The 18,030-nt window shown below is 51.2% G+C and overlaps 2 protein-coding genes across 5 annotated transcripts in view; one reads left to right on the forward strand and one right to left on the reverse strand.

Annotated features, from left to right (window-relative positions):
- Window positions 1-18,030, forward strand: part of LOC136617429 (zinc finger protein 300-like) — a 1,148,901-nt gene that overhangs the window by 867,808 nt on the left and 263,063 nt on the right. The window lies entirely within an intron of this gene.
- Window positions 1-18,030, reverse strand: part of LOC136617486 (zinc finger protein 84-like) — a 522,213-nt gene that overhangs the window by 6,062 nt on the left and 498,121 nt on the right. For 3 of the 4 annotated variants that reach the window (XM_066594262.1, XM_066594266.1, XM_066594265.1), the window contains exon 3: window positions 6,168-6,258. In XM_066594262.1, coding sequence (XP_066450359.1) covers window positions 6,168-6,258 — 91 coding nt within the window. Of the gene's footprint in view, window positions 1-6,167; window positions 6,259-10,176; window positions 10,269-10,584; window positions 11,051-11,121; window positions 11,423-16,394; window positions 16,449-18,030 lie in introns of those variants that run through there. The other variant, XM_066594263.1, reaches the window with a different exon arrangement.

Here is an 18,030-nt window from a genome sequence, read left to right on the forward strand (position 1 = left end):
CTGAGAAGAGCCGAGCATTAATGTTTTCAGTTCCCAAGACTTTTCTTCCAGACTAAAGCTCTTCCAGTCCAAGACTCCTTTTTACAGCCTCCTAATTCTTCCTCCAGAGCAGCAGATTCAGGACTGGAGACCTTAAAAAAGATTTAGAATTAAGGGCTTGAGGAGGAAGACATGACAGGAATTAGGGATTCACCATTAAGGAGGAAGATGAAGTCTAAGAGTTGCTTGAGAACCAGGAATGGACCAAGGTACATTGGAGTGAACTTGAACAGGAGTCTTTTAATGGTTATTTCTGGATGACAACAAACTCTACCTCCTGGGGGGCAATGAGGAGGCCGTCCGCAGGTCTCATCTGCACGCCACTTCATGTGGACAGAGGCTTGAGAGAGGGAAGCTTTGAACTCTTGCCAGATTCTAAGGAATTTCCTATGAGCAACATTAGCAGTGGGCACATTAAACACAGGAAGAGGAAGACGAGGATGTCACAGTAAAAAAAAGAGGTTCCCATAGACCCAGAGATGTGGTTATTAAAGGAAACTTCTGCTCAAGAAAGAAGTGAAATCCAGTTGAGCTGACGGGAGGACACAAAATGTAGGTCTCCAGGGTTTGATTTACTCGCCCAACTTTGGCCATTGGATTGAGGGTGGTAAGCTGAAGAGAAGTCTAAAGTAAAATCCAGTAGACAACACAATGCTCTCTAGAACATACAGCTAAACTGCGCCCCTCTGTCAGACACAATATGTAGTGGTAGACCATGTAGAAGAAGGATGTGCTCGACGAAGAGGTGGACCAGAAGGACACCCCAGGGGAAAACTGGACAAAGGAGTAAAATGTGTTATTTTGAAAAATTGATCCACAACAAACTAGACAAAAAGGAACAACCATAAGAACGGAGGAGACAAGTAATGTAGCCATGGAGCCTGAGGAACCAGCAATGGTAATAATAATCCTTGGATGACAAGACAAGTCCCTGGCACAGACCTGGCGGGCGGCAACAGATTCTTGAACATCCTTGGGCAATGAAGGGCCACCATTATGATGGGAAATAAATGCCAAGGTTTTTCTGACTCCCAGATGACCTGCTAGTTTAGAGTCTTGACTCCGGGCCAGAATCTGACTGCATTTGACCACAGGAAGGAAGGCTTTACCTGGAAGAAGGTCCTTTAACCATTGAGGGGTCACTGCAACAATTCAGGCATTATCAGTGATCAGTAAATGGAGAAAGGATGCCAACAGCACAGTCCTTGTGTTACATACAGCCGGACGGCCACATGCAAAGTCACCTTAGAGGGTCTGATCCACAATGACCCAAATGTAGTACCAGATGGAAAGCCGGCGTGACGCCATACACGGTGCAGTGAAAAACAAACAGTAAAACATACGACGTTTCGACTCTCCTGAGTCTTTATCAAGTATGAGGCTAAAATGTGCCCTTCTATACTGCACTCTCTCTTTATGCTTGATGAATGGAAATAAAGACATCAGGCTATTAGAATACCTCTTGCCTAGTTTTGGTTTATCATGCTTTATTGTTTTTTTTATACCTTTTCGCATATACATGCCTCGTTGACGGATAGAGGAGACATTAGTGAGTAATTATGGTTTTAGGATTCCCCCTTTCTTTAGATCGTATCCGAGATGAAATACTTACCTGCTGGAGTGACACTATTGCGCTAATGGCTGTATACCATATTAATGAATGGGAGCCCGTTGTTTGTACTGATGATGACTGCAGTCTATACAGCATCCCCAGTCCGTATATCGGGTGACATTAAGTGATGGGATGCATACATTTCCAATGGCAAGGGTAGATCTACATGTTGGTAAGATTGGGTGATATGCCCATTTCATCACACCTGCTGGTCTTGGTATTATATCCAAGTACTGCAGCGTTATGCTGGCGGGCGGAAGCCTGCACACGCCCAGATGCCCTTCAGATCCATCATACTCATTCTTTCCTCCACACCGTTCAGATCCCGTGCATGCGGCTGCGGTCACACGCATGTGCAGTGAGCGTTACCCATGGGGTTTAGCTTGGGAGACTACACGTACTAGAATCTGCATGTCGCTGAAATCTCACGATAGCGGGTGTAGTCCCGCGAGGCGGACGCCGTCAACGCCACGGGTTTCACTCTCATGCCAATTCCAGAGGACATGCACCATATACCATAGGGAATCTCTGGATGCACTGGTGATATATGTGTGTTTGGAACATTCCTGCCATGACACACATGTCAGGTGGGTCTGATTGTAGCGGGCGGTAACTGCCCAATGGTCTGACACACGGGGATTCGTTCACCTCTTTGTAATGGTTCTATATAAGTGCACACATTGCTTTTAGCCTCATACTTGATAAAGATTCCGGAGAGTCGAAACGTTGTATGTTTTACGGTTTGGAGGAATGAAGCAGTAGGTTTTTCACTGCACCGCGTCTGCCGCCACGCCTGCTTTCCAATAGGTATCATCAATGATAAGCTGACATTTCAAATAGAGATTAGTGGAACTGAATTAACAAGAGAGACCATACGGCCTGATGAGGATCCAGGCGCTGCGCAGTTTGAAGGTAGACAAGGCTTTTATGGTCAGGATGGCTCATCCTAGGGTGGCTGGCACCTCCAGAAGATGTATGCGTTCCTTGCAGGCCAGCTTGATGGCCAGGAGTTCTCTATCCCACATAGCATCATGTCTCTCAACAGAAATAACGGCTTCAGATGAAAAGCCACAGAGCCAACTCCTTCTACTAGGATTCTTCTAAAAGAGAACGGCTTGTACTTACATACAAGATATGCCAACCTCCTGTGAAATAGTCTGAGACCATCTGAGCAATGAAGAAGTGAAGCTGAAGAACAGGCCCGCCGGCGCCCTAGATAGGCCACTTCAGCCTGCAGAGGCCACCGTTTAGTATGCAGAGAGGAGCGAGCAGGGAATCAACTGCTAGTAATAGTGAATCCTATGAACCGCTGGTCTTTTTAAGACCTTGTGCATGAGTTAAGCTCTGCAGATAACTTGTTGGAACCCAACTGGAGACCAGCATCAAAAGTTATGGAACCAGAAGGCCTGACTGTTGTTCTTGAACAGACATTTTTCGAGGCATAATGAGGTGTTGGGTAGAGCCATCTTGTATATTAAGTGGTCTTCCACTTGTCGCCTTCTTGGATGAGGATCAGATTGTAAGTGGTTCACAGATCAAGCTTAGTAAACATCTCAGACCGGCTCAGCTTCCATTTCGGCAGCGCTGCGAGTGATACCAGCGATACTCGCTCCAGTGTAACAGCGTGTAGCAAGCATCACTGGGACCAGCTGCCCGGGCATCAGGCCAAACACAGAAGGCAATCATCTCAGGATCCAGGACTCCAGCCTGAAGAGTCAGCGATAACAAACATGACGACATCAAGCAGAAGCTTTCCATTCACTGAAGTGGCAGTAAGCGGTTCTTTCAGGGGAATTGTGCGAATGTGATATCGGGTCACCTCAGTCTGGTAACACCCAGAGTCCAGGCCTCTTCAGAAAAAAGGATGTTACCACGTGACACTACAGTAAACTCCTAAAGTTAGGGACAGTTTTTCTAAGGGTCAGTCTTAGGGAAATGTTATGGACAGGTTGGTCTTGGCGTAGCATGCATTCATGGTGGGTGCCTGGCTTCCCACGTCCGATGCTTGTAGAGCGCAGACGGCTGCAGATAACATAGTTTTTGTAGTGATTGGATAGATTAGTTTTAGAGGTGCACTTAGGGCATTATGGCTTGTAGACCGGTCGGGCGGGGGGTTAGTTGTAGAGGTGCACTTAGGGCATTATGGCTTGTAGACCGGTCGGGCGGGGGGTTAGTTGTAGAGGCGCACTTAGGGCATTATGGCTTGTAAACCGGTCGGGCGGGGGGTTAGTTGTAGAGGTGCACTTAGGGCATTATGGCTTGTAGACCGGTCGGGCAGGGGGTTAGTTATAGAGGTACACGTAGGGCATTATGGCTTGTAGACCGGTCGGGTGGGGGGTTAGTTGTAGAGGTGCACTTAGGGCATTATGGCTTGTAAACCGGTCGGGCGGGGGGTTAGTTGTAGAGGTGCACTTAGGGCATTATGGCTTGTAAACCGGTCGGGCGGGGGGTTAGTTGTAGAGGTGCACTTAGGGCATTATGGCTTGTAGACCGGTCGGGCAGGGGGTTAGTTATAGAGGTACACGTAGGGCATTATGGCTTGTAGACTGGTCGGGCGGGGGGTTAGTTATAGAGGTACACGTAGGGCATTATGGCTTGTAGACTGGTCGGGCGGGGGGTTAGTTGTAGAGGTGCACTTAGGGCATTATGGCTTGTAGACCGGTCGGGTGGGGGGGTTAGTTGTAGCTTGACAGGTCCCAGACAGCGAACTCTGCCCACGGACTGTTGCCATTTGCTTTAATTACTGTTTGATTTCTGGTGTAGTTCAATTAAATGTATGTAAATTCAGACCCAAACTAAGTCATAATTTAGTTCTAAGACCCTCCTTGAGGATAGTCGTTCTGCTGGTTATGGTAGATCTAGGTTAACAGGATGATGAGTAGTAAGTGCAGCTTGTGAAGGTCACAGACGGCTCCAGAGGGACCTCGGAGGGGGACTTTATCCTGGTTAGGTGACTAGTTGGCTGAGAGGCCGGTGGCTCGGTGTAGTTGTTGGTAGCAGTAAGTGATCATTCTGCGGGCTGTTGTGTTATGTAAGGATTCTGTTCTTGTTACTGCTACATTTTCAAATTCCATAATATCATCTCTGGAATCTTCCAGGACTTCTTCTGGAGCCTCGGTGGACTCTGAGGTCTGCTTGGGTTCCTTGTCCTGTTGGAAGGTCCAGTAACGGCTGAGCTTCATCTTCCTCCTCCAGATGCATGGCTGATCCAGAGGCCCAAAAGTTCCAGTTTAGTTCCATCATTCCACAGAACTGAATCCCCAAACTCCTGAGGTTATTCTCTTGTCTTCAGCATATTGGAGACGAATTTTCTTGTGCTTTTGGGTCAGTAGAGGAGAAGTCTTGGGGTTTGGACATGAATATCTGAAGTGTTTAGTACACATGCCCCTGTGCCGACGGAAGCCTCAGTGCTGCCCCCACCAGATCTTGCTGCAGGTCTTTTTGCAGTCACTGGAAAGTTTTTGGCCTCCTCAGAAATCTGGTAGCAGCCGCTGATAGCGCCCACTTTCTGCCATACCCAGGTAGTGCAGCCATTGATCCTGAACTTAAGAACGGCCTCCAGCTGTATCTGGTCTGATCTAGGGCCGCTCTCACACATGGCGTTGGCAAAACGCTGAGATTTTCATCACAGCGTTTTGTCACGATTTTATCAGGGTTTTCAAATGCAGGCCACGGCTTCTGGCAGCGCTTTTTAACACGCACCGTCATTGTGATGGGTGATGAAGTGCGTTAAAAAGTGTGAAAATGCACAAAACTAGAGCAGATAGCGCTCAGAAATCACGGCATGCGAGTGCAGCTCTGCGAGGCCTTGAAATGAACGGGAGCAATGAATCGCGATTACCGCGGAGGTAGAAAGCGCCTGTTGAGAGTGGCTGAAAGTGGCTGAAAGTGGCCTTTAGGGGTGAATCTGCAGAAACCGCGGGTTATATCTGTTGTGTTTGGCTTTCAGATTGTCTTTTAGTTTCAACAGATTTTATTAAAGTTCAGAAAGTTAAGACAGTAGTCATTCATGCCTTCTTATTTCCTCAGGCAGGGGGCGGGGAGACTAATAGAAGGAATGACAAAGGTGTATTTTCAGACATTTTTGTACATTTCTTACATAACCTTTCTTTTAACGAGCTGAATTCTATTGTAGCGCCTGTTTCTGACCTTTTCGGTGAATTCTGGGTAGTCAGGCTTCAGCAATTACAAAATTATAAAGGAAACATAAAAACATGAAAGAACATGAAAAAGTAGGTCTTCACATCTTGTTTTCCATTCGCTACCAGCTTTTCAAATTGTTTTTGCTTCATTATTTTTTTTTCAAACAGCTTAAAGTTTGTAAATCCGGCAAAAAACAATAATTTGCAATCAGAGTTGAAGAATTTTGATCTCAACTATAATATAGAGCTGCTCAAAACCAAATTATTACTGATCCCCCTCTTATTCTGGTAGTAGAAGTGCTGATCTGCGGTAAGGAGAATATCCTAGCAATAAGAACCGAACCTTAAGGAACCCCCAGCTCATCACCACCTACCTGCGGGAACGTCCTCCTCCACCTCACTCTTCCACGGGTGATCGCCCCTCATCCTCTCTTCTTCTACCTCCACTTTAATATCATCTTCACCCTGATGTGTCATATGGAAGAATTCAGTACAATATGGCGGAGCGGAGGGAAATCTAACCAACCGCCGAAATCTATTACTGCAGGAGGAAAGAGCTTCACCCCCTATATAGAGCAGAACCACAGAGCTCCACCCCCTGAGATAGATCAGGACCAGAGCTCCACCCCCTATATAGAAAAGGACAATAGCTCCACCCCCTATATAGAGCAGGACTACAGAACTGCACACACTATATAGAGCAGGAGCATGGAGCTCTACCCCCTATATAGAGCAGGAGAAAGAGCTCCACCCCCTATATAGACCAGGACCAGAGCTCCACTCCCTATATAAAGCAAGACCAGAACTTCCCTATCCATATAGAGCAGGACTAGAGCTTCACCCCCTATTTAGAGCAGGACCAGATAACTCCACCCCCCATATAGAGCAGGACCAGATAGCTCTGCCCCTATAAAGAGCAGCACCATATAACTCCACCCCCTATATAGAGCATGGCCAGAGAGCTTCACCCCCTATACAGAACAGAACTAGATAGCTCCACTCTCTATATAGAGCAGAACAGATAGCTCCACCCCCATATAGAGCAGGAGCAGATAGCCCCACCCCCTATATAGAGCAGCACCATATAACTCCACCCCCTATATAGAGCATGGCCAGAGAGCTTCACCCCTATATAGAACAGAACTAGATAGCTCCACCCTCTATATAGAGCAGGACAGATAGCCCCACCCCCATATAGAGGAGCAGATAGCTCCGCCCCCTATATAGAGCAGCACCATATAACTCCACCCCCTATATAGAGCAGCACCATATAACTCCACTCCCTATATAGAGCATGACCAGAGAGCTCCACCCCCTATATAGAGCAGGACCAGAGAGCTCCACCCCCTATATAGAGCAGGATTAAAAAATAACCTTTATTTATTAAAACCAGAGCAATTTGGCAATTAGTGGCAGATAAAGATACAACATTGATGAGAAGGGGGCTTAGTAATTTAATTCTAACCGCCCTGATAACTAGCAGCAAGATGTACAAACCCTCTAAGACTTACCTGCTACCAACCCTCTGACTCTCTATGCTGCTAGTGAGAACGAGCTACTGAGCGCCAGTCTATTCAGCCATATGTCGAGGGATGAAGACTGCCGTACCAAGCGTTGGTGTATCCTGCCAGCTAATACATCAGCCAGCACTGTCTTCTCTCCGAGCTGTAGACTCCTGACGAAAGACTAATTACCTGCATCTTAGAAGCGCATCATTGTATGTAATGCGCTGGAACCATATCTGGGTGTCACGCACCGTCAGCGTCTATTTGGGCCGGCACTCATTTTGGTTTTCCGTTGAGGATTTAAATCAAGTCCGTGGATACATGGTGGGATTCTGAATCTTTTAGAACACGTTGGAACCCACCTGCGAGTGTCATGCAGTCAGCATCCATCTTTTGCCGGCACTCAGTCAGATGATTCATAGACATTTGGTGTACTGTAGGTGGGCTATGCTAAGTCAGTAGTCGTTGACATAATATTGGAACCCATTTGTGAGAGTTATACATATAGCAGCTGTCACGTCTGTCTCCTGGGATCTGTGGTACTACAGGTTCTCTGAAGCTTTCCTACTCAAGCGTGGGTATTGTGCTGGCTGGGCATATGTCTCCAGTCAGCCAATCACGCCACGTCAGTAAACATAAAAGCCGTCTTCCCAGGCGTAGCTATGGTCTGCCATCTTCCCAGGAGTGGCCGTGGCCGGCTGTCTTCTCAGGTGTGGTCCGCTGTCTTCCCAGGTGTCGCCGCGGACCGCTGTCTTCCCAGGTGTCGCCGCGGTCCGCTGTCTTCCCAGGTGTCGCCGCGGTCCGCTGTCTTCCCAGGTGTCGCCGCGGTCCGCTGTCTTCCCAGGTGTCGCCGCGGTCCGCTGTCTTCCCAGGTGTCGCCGCGGTCCGCTGTCTTCCCAGGTGTCGCCGCGGTCCGCTGTCTTCCCAGGTGTCGCCGCGGTCCGCTGTCTTCCCAGGTGTCGCCGCGGTCCGCTGTCTTCCCAGGTGTCGCCGCGGTCCGCTGTCTTCCCAGGTGTCGCCGCGGTCCGCTGTCTTCCCAGGTGTCGCCGCGGTCCGCTGTCTTCCCAGGTGTCGCCGCGGTCCGCTGTCTTCCCAGGTGTCGCCGCGGTCCGCTGTCTTCCCAGGTGTCGCCGCGGTCCGCTGTCTTCCCAGGTGTCGCCGCGGTCCGCTGTCTTCCCAGGTGTCGCCGCGGTCCGCTGTCTTCCCAGGTGTCGCCGTGGTCCGCTGTCTTCCCAGGTGTCGCCGTGGTCCGCTGTCTTCCCAGGTGTCGCCGTGGCCCGCTGTCTTCCCAGGTGTCGCCGCGGTCCGCTGTCTTCCCAGGTGTCGCCGCGGTCCGCTGTCTTCCCAGGTGTCGCCGTGGTCCGCTGTCTTCCCAGGTGTCGCCGTGGTCCGCTGTCTTCCCAGGTGTCGCCGTGGCCCGCTGTCTTCCCAGGTGTCGCCGCGGCCCGCTGTCTTCCCAGGTGTCGCCGCGGCCCGCTGTCTTCCCAGGTGTCGCTGTGGTCCGCTGTCTTCCCAGGTGTCGCCGTAGTCCGCTGTCTTCCCAGGTGTCGCCGCGGTCCGCTGTCTTCCCAGGTGTCGCCGCGGTCCGCTGTATTTCCAGGTGTCGCCGTGGTCCGCTGTCTTCCCAGGTGTCGCCGTGGTCCGCTGTCTTCCCAGGTGTGTGTAAGGTCAGCTTTCTCTTTTCTCATTCTCTCTCTGTGTGGTGTGAGCAGGTTCTATACATGGTGGCTGCAAGAAAGGTTTGTGTCTTGTGGTTTTATTTGACTATGTCGCTGGACTCCTGGTTAGTGTAGGGACCAGCGGTATTGCCGGGAGCCGTGACGTGGCCCGCTAACTTCCATGTTTTGGCCAAAATGTCAAAAAATACCTGGCATTTATAGCATTAACATTAGCCATTAGTGTTTGCATATTGGCTGCTGCATGGTGTGATTCTGGCTCTGTGTGTCTCCTTATCCTGACCAGTTGTGTCTGTCGGTGGTGGCATGTGTCCTGGCATGGATGTGTGTGTGTTCCTAGGGGCACCAAGGGCCCAGATCCGAAGACCGCAGACCCGTGACCTTTTGGGGTGATGTCCCCTCTCGGGTAGGTCAGTGTCACTTACCCCAATAGAAAATAAGGAAAGGTAATAATCGGTGATTGTTTCACCTGGTGTTCCCTATCCATGGTAACGTTCATGTGATTCCGGTGCTCACTTGCCAACAAGAACGTAACAGCAGGAGACCAGATCTCAATCCCTTATAAAGGGCAGGACCTGAGAGCTCCACCCCATATATAGAGTAGGACCTGAGAGCTCCACCCCATATATAGAGTAGGACCAGAGAGCTCCACCCCATATATAGAGCAGGACCAGAGAGCTCCACCCCATATATAGAGCAGGACCAGAGAGCTCCACCCCATATATAGAGCAGGACCAGAGAGCTCCACCCCATATATAGAGCAGGACCAGAGAGCTCCACCCCATATATAGAGCAGGACCAGAGAACTCTACCTCCTATATAGAGCAGGACCAGAGAGCTCCAGCCCCTATATGAAGCAAGAGCAGACAGCTCCACCCCCTATATGAAGCAGGACCACAGGGCTCCACCCCCAATATGGAGTAGGACTACAGGGCTCCACCCCCTATATGGAGCAGGACCACAGGGCTCCACCCCCTATATGGAGCAGGACCACAAGGCTCCACCCCCTATATGGAGCAGGACCACAGGGCTCCACCCCCTATATGGAGCAGGACCACAGGGCTCCACCCCCTATATGGAGCAGGACCACAGGGCTCCACCCCCTATATGGAGCAGGACCACAGGGCTCCACCCCCTATATGGAGCAGGACCACAGAGCTCCACTCCCCCCTAGATTTACTACAGGGCTCAGCACCATCTACCTGCTGGTTCTGCGGGATATCTTCCTCTGGGCGGGCCTGGGAATACGGAGGACGGGGACATCCATCTGGGGTTTTTCTCCTCCCGGCTCCATCTGTGGAGACACACAGTGATGGAATAGATTATACATCCAATGATGGGAGAATGTAGGCGACCTCATACCTGCCGCCTCTTATCTGATGACACCGCCTCCAGCATGGCGGCCGCATACACATCCCGCCGGCCCTCTACATACTCCCACTCCACTTACCTGGTGACCGTGCAGGCAGGAGCCCCTATAGCATGGCGGTCGCGTACACATCCCACCAACCCTCTACATACTCCCACTCCTCTTACCTGGTGACCCCGCCTCCAGCATGGCGGCCGCGCACACATCCCGCTGGCCCTTTACATACTCCCACTCCTCTTACCTGGTGACCCCGCCTCCATCATGGCGGCCGCTTACACATCCCGCCGGCCCTCTACATACACCCACTCCTCTTACCTGGTGACCCCGCCTCCAGCATGGCGGCCCCGTACACATCCCTCTACATCCCCCCACTCCTCTTACCTGGTGACCCCGCCTCCAGCATGGCGGCCGCGTACACATCCCGCCGGCCCTCTACATACTCCCACTCCTCTTACCTGGTGACCCCGCCTCCAGCATGGCGGCCGCGTACACATCCCTCTACATACTCCCACTCCTCTTACCTGGTGAGCCCGCCTCCATCATGGCGGCCGCGTACACATCCCGCCGGCCCTCTACATACTCCCACTCCTCTTACCTGGTGACCCCGCCTCCAGCATGGCGGCCACGTACACATCCCGCCGGCCCTCTACATACTCCCACTCCTCCATGGAGAAATAGACGGCCACATCCTGACATCTTAAAGGAACCTGACAACACAATATCCAGTCATCAGCCAGAGCCCCCCGCTAGAATGTCCCCCCACATTCTCCGCAGTCACCTCTCCTGTCAGCAGCTCTGTCATCTTGTTGGTGAGTTCTAGAAGCTTCTGGATCAGGGAGTGAGGATGGATGATGGGAGTCGCTGTCTTCTTCACTGCTGTGTACTCCTGTGGATGGAGGGAGACGCTCAGGGATGGCACAAATACAAGACAGATGGGAGGAATGGAGGGAAGTTCACCTCTCCGGTCAGCAGGTAGATGATCTCCCAGGTGACGGCTAATATCCTTCCGCTCATCTCCGTGCCGTCCATCTTGGGGTTATTAAGGAGAAGGATGATGGGGGTTGGAGTTTTGCAGGCGCCTCAACGAGAGAAGGAGGAAACATATAGAAATCTATATATTTGCTATCGATATGACAGAAAACCACTAATGGACCCCACTGTATATCAGCAGGCCTGGAACTAAGAGTGATCACATCAGGGGGACGGACACCAACCACCACTGATGGACCCCACTGTATATCACCAGACGCTGGAACTAAGACAGATCACATCTGGAAGTGAGACAACAATCATCACTGATGAACCCCACAGCATATCACCAGACCCCGGAACTAAGACTGATTACATCTGGAGGACGGACACTAACAATCACTGATGGACCCCACTGTATATCACCAAACTACAGAACTAAGACTCATCACATCGGGAGGAAGGACAACAACCAGCCCAATGGACTCCACTGTATATCACCGGACTCCGGAACTAGGACTGATCACATCTGGAAGGTGGACACCAACCACCACTGATGGACCCCACTGTATATCACCAGACTCCGGAACTAAGACTCATAACATCTGGGGGACGGACACCAACCACCACTGATGGACCCCACTGTATATCACCGGATCCCGGTACTAGGACTGATCACATCTGGAGGAAGGACACCAATCATCACTGATGGACCCCACAGCACATCATCAGACCCCAAAACTAAGACTGTTCACATCTGGAGGAAGGACACCAACCACTACCGATGAAACTCACTGTATAGCACCAGACCCCGGAACTAAGACTGATCACATCTGGAGGACGAACACCAACCACTAATGATGGACCCCACTGAATATCAGCGGAACCCCGGAAGTAGGACCGATCACATCTGGAGGACGGACACCAACACCACTGATGGGCCCCAGTGAATATCATCTGACCACAGCACTAAGACTGATCACATCTGGAAAATGGACACCTACCACCACTGATGGATCCCAGGGTACAATATCGGACCCCGGCACTAAGACTGAGCACATTTGGAGGACAGACACCAAGCACCACTGATGGACCCCACTGTATATCACCAGACCCCAGAACTAAGACTGATCACATCTGGAGGACGGACACCAACCACCACTGATGGACCCCACTGTATATCACCAGACCCCATACCTAAGACTGATCACATCTGGAAGACGGACACCAACACCCACTGATGGACCCCACTGTATATCCCCAGACTAAAGAATTAAGGCTGATCACATCTGTAGGACAGACACCAACCACCAGTGATGGACCCCACTGTATATCACGTGACCCCAGAACTAATCAGATCTGAAGAACAGACACCAACCACCACTGATGGACCTCACTGTATATCACTAGTCCTGGCTCTAACACTGATCACATCTAGAGGACAGACACCAACCACCACTGATGAAACAACTGTATATGAGCAGACCCCTGAACTAAGACTGACCACATCTTGAGGATGGACACCAACCATCACTGATGGACCCTACTGTATATCACTGTACCCCGGAACTAAAACTGATCACATCTAGAGGAGGGACACCAATCACCACTCATCGACCCCACTATATATCATCATGCCCCGGTACTAAGAGTGATCACATCTGGGGGATGGACACCAATCATCACTGATGGACCCCACTGTATATCACAAGACCCCGGAACTAAGACTAATCACATCTAGAGGAGGAACACCAACCACTAATGATGGACCCCACTGTATATCACCAGACCCCAGGACTAAGACTGATGACATCTGGAGGACAGACACCAGCCACCACTGATGGACCCCACTGTATATCACCGGACCGCAGTACTAAGTCTGATCACATCTGGGGGATGGACAACAACCACCACTGATGGACCCCACTGTATATCACTGGACCCCAGAATTAATACTGATCACATCTGGAGGACGGACAGCAACCACTACTGATGGACCCCACTGTATATCACCAGACCCCGGAACTAAGACTGATCACATCTGGAGGACGGACACCAACCACCACTGATGGACCCCACTATATATCACCGGATCCCAGAACTAAGACTGATCACATCTGGAGGACAGACACCAACCACCACTGATGGACCCCACTATATATCACCAGACCCCAGAACTAAGACTGATCACATCTGGGGGACGGACACCAACCACGTCTGATGGACCCCACTGTAAATCACCAGAACCCAGAACTAAGACTGATCACATTTGGGGGGACGGACACCAACCACTAATGATGGACCCCACTGTATATCACCAGACCCCAGAACTAAGGCTGATCACATCTGGAGGAAGGACACCAACCACTAATGATGGACCCCACTGTACATCACTATATCCCCGAACTAACATTGATCACATCTGGAGGAAGGACACCAACCACCACTGATGGACACCACTGTATATCACCGGACCGCAGAACAAAGACTGATCACATCTGGGGGACGGACACCAACCACTGATGGACCCCACTGTATATCACCAGACCCCGGAACTAAGACTGATCACATCTGGAGGACGGACACCAACCACCACTGATGGACCCCACTATATATCACCGGATCCCAGAACTAAGACTGATCACATCTGGAGGACAGACACCAACCACCACTGATGGACCCCACTATATATCACCGGATCCCAGAACTAAGACTGATCACATCTAGAGGACGGACACCAACCACCACTGATGGACCCCACTGTATATCACCGGACCCCGGAACTAAGACTGATCACATCTGGAGGACGGACACCAACCACCACTGATGGACCCCACTGTATATCACCAGACCCTAGAACTAAGACTGATCACATCTGGAGGACGGACACCAACCACCACTGATGGACCCCTCTGTATATCACCAGACCCTAGAACTAAGACTGATCACATCTGGAGGACGGACACCAACCATCACTGATGGACCCCACTGTATATCACCAGACCCTAGAACTAAGACTGATCACATCTAGAGGACGGACACCAACCACCACTGATGGACCCCACTGTATATTACCAGACCCCGGAACTAAGACTGATCACATCTGGGGGACGGACACCAATCACTAATGATGGACCCCACTGTATATTACCGGACCCCGGAACTAAGACTGATCACATCCTGGAGGACGGACACCAACCACCACTGATGGTCCCCACTGTATATCACCAGACCCCCGAACTAAGACTGATCACATCTGGGGGACAGACACCAACCACCACTGATGGACCCCAATGTATATCACCAGACCCCAGAACTAAGACTGATCTCATCTGGAGGACGGACACCACCCATCACTGATGGACCCCACTATATATCACCGGATCCCAGAACTAAAACTGATCACATCTGGGGGACGGACACCAACCACTACTGATGGACCCCACTGTATATTACCGGACCGCAGAACTAAGACTAATAACATCTGGAGGACGGACACCAACCACCACTGATGGACCCCACTGTATATCACCGGACCCCAGAACTAAGACTGATCATATCTGGGGGACGGACACCAACCACCACTGATAGACCCCACTGTATATCACCGGACCCCGGAACTAAGACAGATCACATCTGGAGGACGGACACCAACCATCACTGATGGACTCCACTGTATATCACCGGACCCCAGAACTAAGACTGATCACATCTGGAGGACGGACACCAACCACCAATGATGGACCCCAATGTATATCACCAGACCCCGGAACTAAGACTGATCACATCTGGAGGACGGACACCAACCATCACTGATGGACCCCACTGTATATTACCAGACCCCAGAACTAAGACTGATCACATCTGGGGGACAGACACCAACCATCACTGATGGACCCCACTGTATATCACCGGACCCCGGAACTAAGACTGATCACATCTAGAGGACGGACACCAACCACCACTGATGGACCCCACTGTATATCACCGGACCCCGGAACTAAGACTGATCACATCTGGAGGACAGACACCAACCATCACTGATGGACCCCACTGTATATCACCGGACCCCGGAACTAAGACTGATCACATCTGGAGGACAGACACCAACCATCACTGATGGATCCCACTGTATATCACCGGACCCCAGAACTAAGACTGATCACATCTGGAGGACGGACACCAACCATCACTGATGGACCCCACTGTATATCACCGGACCCCAGAACTAAGACTGATCACATCTGGAGGACGGACACCAACCACTAATGATGGACCCCACTGTATATCACCGGACTCCGGGACTAAGACTGATCACATCTGGGGGACAGACACCAACCACCACTGATAGACCCCACTGTATATCACCAGACCCCATACCTAAGACTGATCACATCTGGAGGATGGACACCAACCACCGATGAACCCCACTGTATGTCACCAGACCCCAGAACTAAGACTGATCACATCTGGAGGACGGACACCAACCACTAATGATGGACCCCACTGTATATCACCAGACCCCAGAACTAAGACTGATCACATCTGGGGGATGGACACCACCCATCACTGATGGACCCCACTGTATATCACCAGACCCCGGAACTAAGACTGATCACATCTGGTGGAGGGACACCAACCACCACTGATGGACCCCACTGTATATCACCAGACCCCGGAACTAAGACTGATCACATCTGGGGGATGGACACCAACCATCACTGATGGACCCCACTGTATATCACCAGACCCCATACCTAAGACTGATCACATCTGGTGGAGGGACACCAACCACCACTGATGGACTCCACTGTATATTACCAAACCCTGGAACTAAGACTGATCACATCTGGAGGACGGACACCAACCACCACTGATAGACCCCTCTGTATATCACCAGACCCCAGAACTAAGACTGATCACATCTGGAGGACGGACACCAACCACCACTGATAGACCCCTCTGTATATCACCGGACCCCGTCACTGCGGCGGCCGCTCTCTAGTATTGTTGGGCCGCTCTGCCCCCTGCAGGTCACCATCAGCCCTGCACCTTCCAGCTGATAACACCTTATATACTTACGGTCTAATCCAGACATCGGCTTGACCCCTGGTCACATGACAGTGACATCATCACAGGTCCTTGTACTACTGATTCATCTCACTGCTGAGCTCCACCCCCTGGTCACATGACAGTGACATCATCAGAAGCTCTATACTTATTTGCACTGCCTCAGTGGATGCATAATGATGACGTCATCACAGGTCCTTCAGCTTCTGTCCTGTGCTGTTCTATCTGTTATCAGCCGGTATCAGAGGATATATATATATACAGCAGTATGGTAAGCTGACATGGGGGTTGTTCTCTCTGTTATCAGCCAGTATCAGAGGATATATACACAGCAGTACGGTAAGCTGACATAGGGGTTGTTTTTTCTGTTATCAGCCAGTATCAGAGGATATATATATCCAGCAGTACGGTGACATCTCTGCACCTTTCCTCCAAAACATCACCAACTGTCTGTCCGCTGTCTCTAACACCATGTCCTCTCTCTACCTAAAACTAAACCTCTCTAAAACTGACCTGCTGGTGTTTCCGCCCTCCACTAACCGCCCTCATCCTGACATCTCCATCTCAGTGTGTGGCACCATAACTCCCAGCATGCCCGCTGCCTTGGGGTCATATTTGACTCTGATCTCTCCTTTACCCCCTACATCCAATCTCTGGCCCGAACATGTCAGCTGCACCTCAAGAACATCGCAAGAATCTGCTCTTTTCTCACTGTGGACTCGCTAAAAACACTCCCTGTTGCCCTCATCCACAGTGCAGCGCCCCCTATATTGTATCCCTCATCCACAGTGCAGCACCCCCCTATATTGTATCCCTCATCCACAGTGCAGCGCCCCCTATATTGTATCCCTCATCCACAGTGCAGCGCCCCCTACATTGTATCCCTCATCCACAGTGCAGCGCCCCCCTATATCGCCTCCCTCATCTCCATCCATCACCCAGCCCGGGCTCTCCGCTTTGCTAACGAAACCAGACTGAGCGCCCCTTTAATTCGAACTTCTCATTCCGGCCTCCAAGACTTCTCCAGAGCAGCACCGGTCCTCTGGAACGCACTACCAAAGGCTTCCCGGGCAATCCAGGACTCGCAGAACTTCAGGCGTGCTCTAAAAACGCACCTCTTCAGGGAGGCATACCGCATTCCCTAAACAAACCCCTCTGTACCCACCTGATAACATGCTCCCTGACCTACTGACTGCAATCCCTGCTAGCCATCATAAACCGCTCCTGCAGTCACACCGTTTCTGCCGTCACACGGCTAAATGCCTGACCATTGTCTGTGTGTATGGCATCCTTCACTCTCCACCCCGCCATACCGCGCCCATCTCCACCCCGCCATACCGCGCCCATCTCCACCCCGCCATACCGCGCCCATCTCCACCCCGCCATACCGCGCCCATCTCCACCCCGCCATACCGCGCCCATCTCCACCCCGCCATACCGCGCCCATCTCCACCCCGCCATACCGCGCCCATCTCCACCCCGCCATACCGCGCCCATCTCCACCCCGCCATACCGCGCCCATCTCCACCCCCTTTACCCTCTGTATCCCCCCATTACTTGTAGTATGTAAGCCCGTTGGAGCCGGACCCTCACCCCTATTGTTCCTATCAACTGATTACTATGTAACCGCGGTTCTGTAATGTTTGTA

This window comes from Eleutherodactylus coqui, chromosome 1, assembly GCF_035609145.1.
Source record: "Eleutherodactylus coqui strain aEleCoq1 chromosome 1, aEleCoq1.hap1, whole genome shotgun sequence".
NCBI lineage: Eukaryota > Metazoa > Chordata > Amphibia > Anura > Eleutherodactylidae > Eleutherodactylus > Eleutherodactylus coqui.